Source organism: Etheostoma cragini, chromosome 3 (genome assembly GCF_013103735.1).
Source record: "Etheostoma cragini isolate CJK2018 chromosome 3, CSU_Ecrag_1.0, whole genome shotgun sequence".
Lineage (NCBI taxonomy): Eukaryota > Metazoa > Chordata > Actinopteri > Perciformes > Percidae > Etheostoma > Etheostoma cragini.
Genome location: NC_048409.1, coordinates 12,052,361 through 12,061,478, shown reverse-complemented (window position 1 = coordinate 12,061,478; position 9,118 = coordinate 12,052,361). Strand labels below are relative to the sequence as shown.

Sequence of the window (9,118 nt, the reverse complement as noted above, 5' to 3'; positions counted from 1 at the left end):
ATATTTGTTTTTAAATGTTGTTTTTTCATTACAATTTATTCACTTTAAATAAATTATAATATAAAATTATGGGGTTAACAGGAATTGTAGTTGCTCAACACTACAAGAACGGTTAGCATCCACAGATTTGGATGTCTCTTTCTGTTGGACACGTTTTTTGTGAGTCTCCGTGAGTCTGTGTCGTATGACATCGTATCCCCCTCCATGTCCAATTGAGAAGCACATTTTGCAAAGGTCACAAAAGCCCTCTCGGTTTTTTTCCTGTCTTTCTTGTACCCACACCTTCTCTTTTTAATTGATGGTGGCGGTGCCTCAGACTTCTCAGACTCAGTCCCTTTCTCTATGTTTTGAATTGGAAAGCGCAAATCTAAAAGTTCCTTCCCAGTGTCTGGTATGCACGCGCGTGCGCTGTCATTACAACAATGGTAAACTGAGGGGTATTTCACGTGGGTGTGGCTGCGGTAACAGTAGCGTGCTAAACTGTCAAGTAATGTTTGTTTGGCTGCCTGGGGCTTGAAGATATAGAGCGACCAACTTTTTTTTTTAGTAAGGATTGATTATACGTGACACGGTCTCTATATATGAATTGGGTATCAAATGCTGTGCGCGCACGCGCTACACAGGACGGGTGGTCATCCTACTGTGATTGAGTTGGCAGTGGTCTAGCATAGATTGAACAATTATCCTGCTCTTGTATTGCAGAGATCCCACTGTCTAGCTCTCTTTGGCACACTATTTCCACTTGTGCCTCATCACAAAGGCATTTACCAGTAGCATTGGAAACATACGAGTGCCACATCATACCTTGGCCTGAACTTGAAACTGCTTGCACCTGCTGTCGACGCAAAGTGTCATCTTCACAACAAAATATAGGTGGCTCAGAAGCAGTAAAACAGAGTTTTAACAGTGGTCGGAGTTGCAGCCGGTTGTGGTTTATACCACTATACAGCCAGACCAGTGTCTTCAGCAGCAAGTTCAATCCTTGTTTGATGATCACAGAGATGGTGTTAAAGAGGGAATAAGTGCAGCATACTCCCAAGAGCATCAGGAGACAGTTTGCAATCTTGTATGCCCATGTGTCTTCATGTTGCTCTCTCTGGCAACTAACAAAGTCCCCAAAGCCTACTGTGCTGAAAGCCACAAAGCAGAAGTAGAGGGACTCCATGTAAGTCCAGCCCTCCATGGCTGAATAGAGAGAGGCAGCGCTGCATGCAACCAGCAGGACAGCAACAAAAAGGATGAGTGTGACTTGGTAAACAGATGGTTTCCATTCTTCATTTCTGTTATCTTCACTACCTCGGCCCTCCTGCCCACTGTGTCCTATTCTTTTTCTGCGGCACCAAACGACCAGTAAGCTCAGTAATGTTATGACTCTCTCGAGGAAGAGATTGAAGAAGAGTATGGTAGCCGAGCAGCCCATCAACCCGTAGAAAACAAGCAAGACCTTCCCCGTCCCAGTGGACGGTGCCGTCACTCCAAAACCTAAGAGAAACACTTACGGTTATCATTTAATCACATGAGGCAGTGGTGACCTAAAGGAAAGAGAAGAAAGCTTGTGACTGGGAGGTCGTCAATTCAATCCCCAGACCAACAGCAAATTGGGGAAAAATAAAAAAGCAGCGCTTGTCCCACCACTGAGGCCCTAAACCTGAAAACTGCTCCAGTGGAGTTGCTCAATGGCCAGCAAATCACTGTGGTTGTACTGGGCAGCTTCCAGGTATGGATGTGTACAACAGTGTGAATGTGTTTAGGGCATTCCTGCAAAAGAGAGGCTTCCTGTCAGTGAACATTCCCTGAATAAATAAAAGTTCTCAGAAATCTGTAATAGACTAATGTATCATCAAGACAAATGGCCATATACACACATACATATGCCACATACATATTTGCTTGTTTCCCTGCTAATGTATTTTTGAATATTCTGGCCTATTTATGATTTAGTCATAACATAGTCATAGTAATTTATGCTTAACACAAGTGTTGTACCAGTCAAATAACGACTTCACTAATTTCCTCTAAAAGCAATGTGTACAACTGATTCAGTCTTTGTTTAAAGCTTCTGTTTCCTAGTTTTGCAGATGTATCACTTGACCCTTGTGTCAGCAGTTAACAGTGTGAGGTAATGACTTGTACTGAGGTTGTGGCTTGCTTCCATGCATTCCCACTCCATCCTTTCCTGCAGGGGAGATCCGGAGCCCAGATGAAACAGTAAGGATTTTTGTTGCATTTTTGCCCTTTTTGACAGTTGGCCAGTAAAGGAGTAGGCGGGAAATTCCGGCAAGAACACATCATTGCGGTTGGGTGCTATACATAAAGGACATCCACATAGGCTTTGTTGTATGCCTGTGCCAAGTTAAAATGAATGAATACATAAGTCCAAGTATGTTTTGGACAGTGTTCTAAAAGGAAGGAAGGAAAGGCAGTTGATTAGTCAGGGGATAAAAATATGCCATTCCCTCACAGTGACAAAAACATCTGTTGGAAAGTGTCTTTTAGTGTCACACATCTCAGATGTTACATCCGGAAATAATCAACGTCGAAATAATTGACGTCAGTAAACACGGAGGTTGTTGTAAACTGAAATTAAGCAGGGCTCAGTGCCGTCTGTCCCTCAGTTTCCACAGCGATAGAGAGTGTCTAAAGGTAGTGTATACAAATGGAAGGCTGTAAATTGGTTCTCAGAGGCTGATTAAATTTCCTATCTTGGAGACATGTTTGTCCTCTATAATGCCAGGTTATATGCGGATTTCAATTGACTTTAGTGAAGTTTCAAACACCTCTCCCTATGGGCCTCTCCAAATCTATATGTATTTACAGTATATGTCCGGTCTAATTAGGTTCATAGTTAAATTGTGTGTAATCGTGTTAGATGTGTTACTTGGACATGATACTGATTGGTTGTCAAGGGATCCCCTCTATCAGGACGTGAGGAACAATTGGCCTCCATTTGATCTGTTTATCTGTCAGAATGATACAGTCTATACTAATGGGGCTTAGTTTGTTTTAGTTATCCGTTTTCAAATTTTAACTGTCTTTTAAAAAGTAACTTTCAGTTTTACATATAACTGTAAAGCTGACAAAGTGATAATTGAAGTTGCAATTTGACAAACTGATAATAACTAAAAGAAAGAAGTGGCACCCTTTTAGCTCACCTCCATAACGCAGTGGCCGGGATCTAATTCGACCCGCAGACCTTTGCTGCATGTCATCCCACTCTCTACCCTCTTTCCTGTCTTCAGCTTCAGAATAAACGCCAAAAAATTCCCCAAATTTGATTTAAAAGAAATCTGCTAATACACATTAGAATGTGGGGTGATTTGAAGAAGAACAACCCTGACATAACTATAATGTTGTGCGGAACAACCTAGGAACTAAATGAATTAGCAGTTAATAGAATTTTTCATATGGAATTCCTGGAACATCTTGACTCACCAATGGTGGAAACTACAGTTCCTACAAAATAGAAGGCGCCTGGAATGTCCCAAAGGGCTCTGCTTTGTTCTGTCCGGATGCCTGCAGCCCTAGCCTCCTCATAGTGGTGCAACAGAGATTTCAGGTCTTCATAGCTTATGCTATGCTCATGACTGAAGTCTCTTAGTCTCCTTTCCCAGAGCTGGTGGGCCTTCAGCTCCGCTGGTCTCTCCAAGGAAGAAAATATGGCAGCGCCTGCCAGCATATAAAGAGCAATGAGCACACAGAGCAGGTAGAAACAAGCAGTTTCCCTGCTAAGGATCGGAGATGGGCAGCAGCAGGTGAAATCTTTCTTCATTGTCACTTGTAAAGATTGAAGACGCTTACTCCTTTTTGTGTCCTTTACAGTCATGTGCTAAGCAACAGTATCAGGATGTTTGACACTATCAGTACCAGGTGAAACAGAAGAGAACACTGATAGTCCAGTTTGCTCTTCCCTCAGTCTCAGTTTATCCACCTAATCCCTGCATTCTACTTAATGCAATGAACACTTACACAACAACAGCTTCCCGATGCAAAGGGTGTTGTTACCCGTTTCTTTAGGGCCAGCAACAGTGGCTTTAATGATCTGTGTATGGCTACTGCTTATCACCAGCTCAATAATCAATCTTTACTCTCCTTTTATGAGATACAAACATACACAAGCATATGCACTCCTGCTCTCATTTAGTCTCAGCAATAAAACAGAGAACATCCTGCCGGAGTTTGTTCCAGAGATACGGATCCTTATGCTTTCAGGTTCACACTCATTATCATTGTGATGTTAAGTTATTACTTTTATTTCTCATTGAATAATTTTATTTCATGGTACATTTAAAATGTGGTTATGTGGAAAATTCCATGGTTTTCAGTTGATCTAGCATCCTGCATCTGTGTTTGGAAATGTCAACCTCAAACCTAGTAACACAAGACAAAAAGTCCCTGAAAACTGTGTTCCTATTGAAATATTTCTCCACTGAGCAGTCTTATGTCTTGTTTTGGGCATGTTTGTCTGATTGGAGTTGATCCATGTCACATTTTAAACGATTTCACATAGAACTTCGATGGGCCACCAAAAGTTTTTGTGGTTAAATGACATAGTCCATGATGGCATGTTAAGTATTTTGGGTGTGTAGCTTACAGCTGCCGTTTTTATTTCTCTTGTATATGAACACCTCATGCATTTAGACAATCCAGTTGGAAACATGAACTTGTTTTTTATTTTTTAGGAATTTGTGACTAACTGCTATAAACACTAGATAAATAGTTCACATATTTGTCTCCTTCCTGTTCCCACTCCCACATAGTTCCACCGTTAAAGATTATACTTTGTTCTCTGATCGTCAAAGTACTGGAAAGAAAAAAGAAAAACGTGGGAAAAAGGCTTTTAATTTCTTTGTTATAGTGTAGGAGACATAATGAGAAAGTTTGACAGAAGCATACTTCAGTAAACCAGATCAAACCAAATTACACCAAATTAAGGTGGTGGGTAAAGTTGTAGTCAGTGGTATAACGTAAGTGATGAATGTGTGTATGACTGTTGCTAGATGCAGACAAAACATAAAGAGAAATACACTAAGGCAACAGAATGTCCTGGGTATTCAGGATTGATGACCCAGTGTGACACTTTTGGTCTAAGCAATGAATGTTGTGTTTTTGATGTCAATGATTTTTTTTCATTGCCAGATTCATTGACATTTGAAACAGGAGTTCATTCTTTTGATTGTATTACCAGTACTCACCTTTAGCAGGTCACATCGAGTGATGTACTGAATGTACCACGTGTGTCATGCCTCTCCGTGACGTAACTGTAGTGTTTTTTGTTGTTAGTCCTTCACGTGGTAACTACTCCAAGCCAAACTCTAGTGTTTCCACTAATCTTGTGAATGTAGTTTCTTTGTATTAATCTATGTCATCTTCTGCACCCAGTTGGAGGAGGAAAGGATCTTTGCCATCAGCCATTCCACTCACCCTGTGTGCCGTGCCTGCCTCGCCTACTACCGTTCCAAACTCCCACGGATATCTGCCTAGAGTTAGTTACAAGATTTTTGTTCAATTGAGTGTTTCATTAAAAGCTAGTCGGTGTCCGCTCTTGGATCCAGATCTCACAAACACAACAACGTGGTTTTAGGATTGTACCCAGTGTTTTGACAACAGCAAGTTTGTTTCAGTAAATGTGCCAAATCGATTGAGAAACTGTATTATAAACGTTTTTTTTATTTATTTATTTATAAAAGGCCTGTATAAGTGATTCCATCTTAGATATCAATCTACATGACATTACAGTGAGAAAGATACAGCACACCACCATAAGTTGTGATCATTGACAATGTGGGTGAAAACTTTGGCATGTATTACTTACTCTGGTATACTTGTACAGTAAAGTATATCATCACAACATAGACTATTAAAAATAAGTCAAAGTGTTAAAATGCTTGTTCAATATCCTGTGCGTTGGCTTTTCATCAAAATCCACAAACAAAGAGAAAACAATGAACATAGTTTGTATTTCCCCCCTTCTTATCATCATCCTTCCTCTCACCACAAAACATCAAAACAATCGTCTGAGTTCCGCACCACGTTGGTGTTACTGGAAGGTAGATGTGTGTGCCAAAGTTTTCCATTCAGACTGGAGCCAAGGGATGTGTTCAGTGGTTCAAGACATTTACTTCGTATAGCACATTTAAATCAAGAGTTGACCCCAAGTGCTTTACAGGCAAAACAGAATGCCATTAATATACATGGTGTGCAAGACTCCATGAATATAATTAGGCAAAGGTTAAATTAAATAATATAACATACAATAAAGCTACAATAGAAACAATATGACAACCACCGAAAAACAAAGTGATTAAAAGAAAGACCGTAAAAGTGCATCTTCAGGTTTGACTTGTGTTACATGATTTGATATGGGGTGGGACCGAATTCCAGAGTTCAGGGGCTACTACAGAAAAGGCTCGGTCCCCTCTGGTTTACAGGCGTGTCTAGGGGCAACAGCCACGGTGTGCAATACTAAGTGTACAATACTGTCACAACTGGAGTAAGTTAAAAAAAAGAACACAGATGTGAGCCAATCCAGACAGTTGAGGAGAAGGTAGGTGATTTCATTGATTTGTAAATAGCTTGCATGCAACATGAGTCCAACTAGCAGAAGGTGCAACAGACATGCAACAGGCCAACGTGGGGCATTCATAAGCCATGCACCCCTGAACACACCAACACGCAGGCCAAGTCTTTGGCACCAAATTTACAGAAATCAAAGGTAAACATAAGAGGGGCTATACTTAAGAACCTGATTGGAATTAAAACTACCACTGCCATGATAAAACAGAATAGGAAAATTAGATGTGGACTCTTACATTTTAGATCTCTGTCTTTTAAAACAGTACTAAAAACAATCTGATATAAGATAATCAAATTGATCCATCTGTCTTACTGAAACATGGCTGGGCCATGACGAATGTGTTAGTCTAAATGAAGCAACCCCTCCCCAGTCATAATAATACTCAAATTCTGAGAGGCTCAGGCTGAGGGGGGGAGTTGCAGCCATCTTCGATTCAAGCTTGTTAATTAATTCTAAACCTAAATTAAATTATAACTCATTTGAAAGCCTTGTTCGTAATCTTCAACACCCATCATAGAAAACGTTAAAGCCAATTACATTTGTTGTTATTGACCGAGCTCCAGGACCATATTCTGAATTTGTATCTGAATTCTCAGAGTCTTTATCAGGTGTAGTCCTTAAATAAGACAAAGTACTTATTGTAGGTGATTTTAATATCCATATGGATGAAGACAACAAAGCCAAAGTTAAAAACATTGATAAAAAGCGGCAACAAAATTGTTGATTTTTAATTTTGACGGGAAGACAACACAAGGCTGGAGACCTTTCTTTTAGTTTTCGCCTTTCTGGTTGTTCATTTCTTTAATGTTTAACATATTGTACTGCACAGTAACTTTTATTCTTGTTTTATCTTTTTTCTTTTACACTTTTTTTACACTTTTTGTGCAAAGCACTTTAAACTGCCCTGTTGCTGAATTGTGCTATACAAATAGAGCTGCCTTGCCTTGCCTTGCAGCGTTCGCCTAGACCGGCAGGGGAAGGTGTATGCCCACAGACATTGAACCCTGTCTCTTTTGTTTCTCTTCATAGTTGTCAGAGTAATTTACCATATAATAAATGTATAGGGAGGGATGGCAGCCCGACCCGGCAGGGTAGAGTTCTGGCCTGACCAGCCTCCTCTCTTTACCCTGTCTCTCTTTTTGAATAGTTTTGGACTGCTGCGGGACGTCCTTTGACACAATGAGCTCCTCTCTCCTTTATCTCTCCATTTGTGTGCATCCATGTCCCAGAAATTATTGTTACTAACCTAGCTCTGGGGAGTCATTCCCCAGTGTCCTTATGTTCTTTTTTCTCCAGCATGTTTCCTTGGATCAGGAATGCTCCAAAATCATGGTTGCAGCTGTCGCCGTGGTCCTGCTACATGTTCTGGGATGTCCTGTTACATCCTGCTACGCTCTGCAGTGCCCTGCTACACTCTGCTGTGCCATATGATGCCGCAAAGTGCCATGCTGTGTCATGAATTACTACAAACTATTAGACTACTACTACTACTACTACTATTTTTTTTTGTTTTGTCACTGTTCGTTATCTTTTATTGTGACTACTGTAACTACTGCCACTCTTCAGACACCGTCTACCAAGAGTCTGGGTCTGTCCGAGGTTTCTTCCTAAAAGGGAGTTTTTCTCGCCACTGTTGCTTGATCTGGAGGGAACTACTAGAACTGTTGGGTCCTTGTAAATCATAGAGTATGGTCTAGACCCACTCTATCTCTAAAGTGTGCCGAGATAACTCTTATGAATTGATACTATTAATAAATGTAACATTGACATTAACATGATTATAAATATGCAAATAACAAAACAAACATTTAAACCAAATAATAGACTTTAAAAATAAAAACGTAGAATACAACTATAAAGTAGGTTTAAAGGCAAATGGTGAGTTTTAAGTCGTGATTTAAAAATCTGAAGGCTAGGGGCCAATCTGATATGAAGAGGCAAGTCATTCCAAAGCCTCGGGGCCACGACTGAGAACGCACGATCAACCATATTTTTTAGTTGTGTTCTAGGGACAACAAGGAGCAGCTGGTCAGATGACCTTAATGACAGAGGTGTATGCGGCTTCAGTAAGTCAGCGGTATGGGGCTTGACCATGAAGAGCTTTAAAAACAAACAGAACAGAACAGAATCTTAAAATGAATTCTAAAGCAAATCGGAAGCCAATGAAGGGAAGAATACCACCCTGATGTCTCAAACAATGGATGCCTTTGTGACTGTTAGCGAGAGAGATTGAGGATCCCATAAACACCTATCTTCAAGGGACCATTGGTCTTGCGTCAGACTGTGTGGGAGAGATGAGGCAATACGGACAAGGGGAAGATCACCGCTAACTTGTCCTAGGGGAAGGGGGTTTCCTCTCCTTACTTTCCCCCACCAAATCATCAGGCCATTGTCAATGATAAAATACACATCCTGCAATGTCATAATATTCACTCAAAGCGTCTACTAACGGACAAACATTAAGTAAGATATGACACAACAGGTTAATAGGTTATCGTTTTATTATTGAGATAAAATATATAAAACATAAAGCCCTTTAAGTAG

The 9,118-nt window shown here is 40.4% G+C and overlaps 1 protein-coding gene across 1 annotated transcript; it reads right to left on the bottom strand.

Annotated features, from left to right (window-relative positions):
* Positions 1-637: 637 nt before the first annotated feature.
* On the bottom strand, positions 638-3,769 carry si:ch211-261a10.5 (potassium channel subfamily K member 13). The gene is made up of 2 exons (XM_034867747.1): positions 3,433-3,769; positions 638-1,482 (listed from the first exon to the last, which is right to left on the bottom strand). The coding sequence occupies exons 1-2, from the start codon at positions 3,767-3,769 to the stop codon at positions 638-640; spliced, it is 1,182 nt and encodes a 393-aa protein (XP_034723638.1).
* Between the last annotated feature and the right edge of the window lie 5,349 nt (positions 3,770-9,118).

Bases quoted from the DNA above. Each gene is read 5' to 3' on its own strand.
- si:ch211-261a10.5 (XM_034867747.1), bottom strand. From the start codon at position 3,769: ATGAAGAAAGATTTCACCTGCTGCTGCCCATCTCCGATCCTTAGCAGG. The intron at 1,483-3,432 runs GTGAGTCAAGAT...TGTTTCTCTTAG, and splicing joins AACTGTAGTTTCCACCATTG to GTTTTGGAGTGACGGCACCG.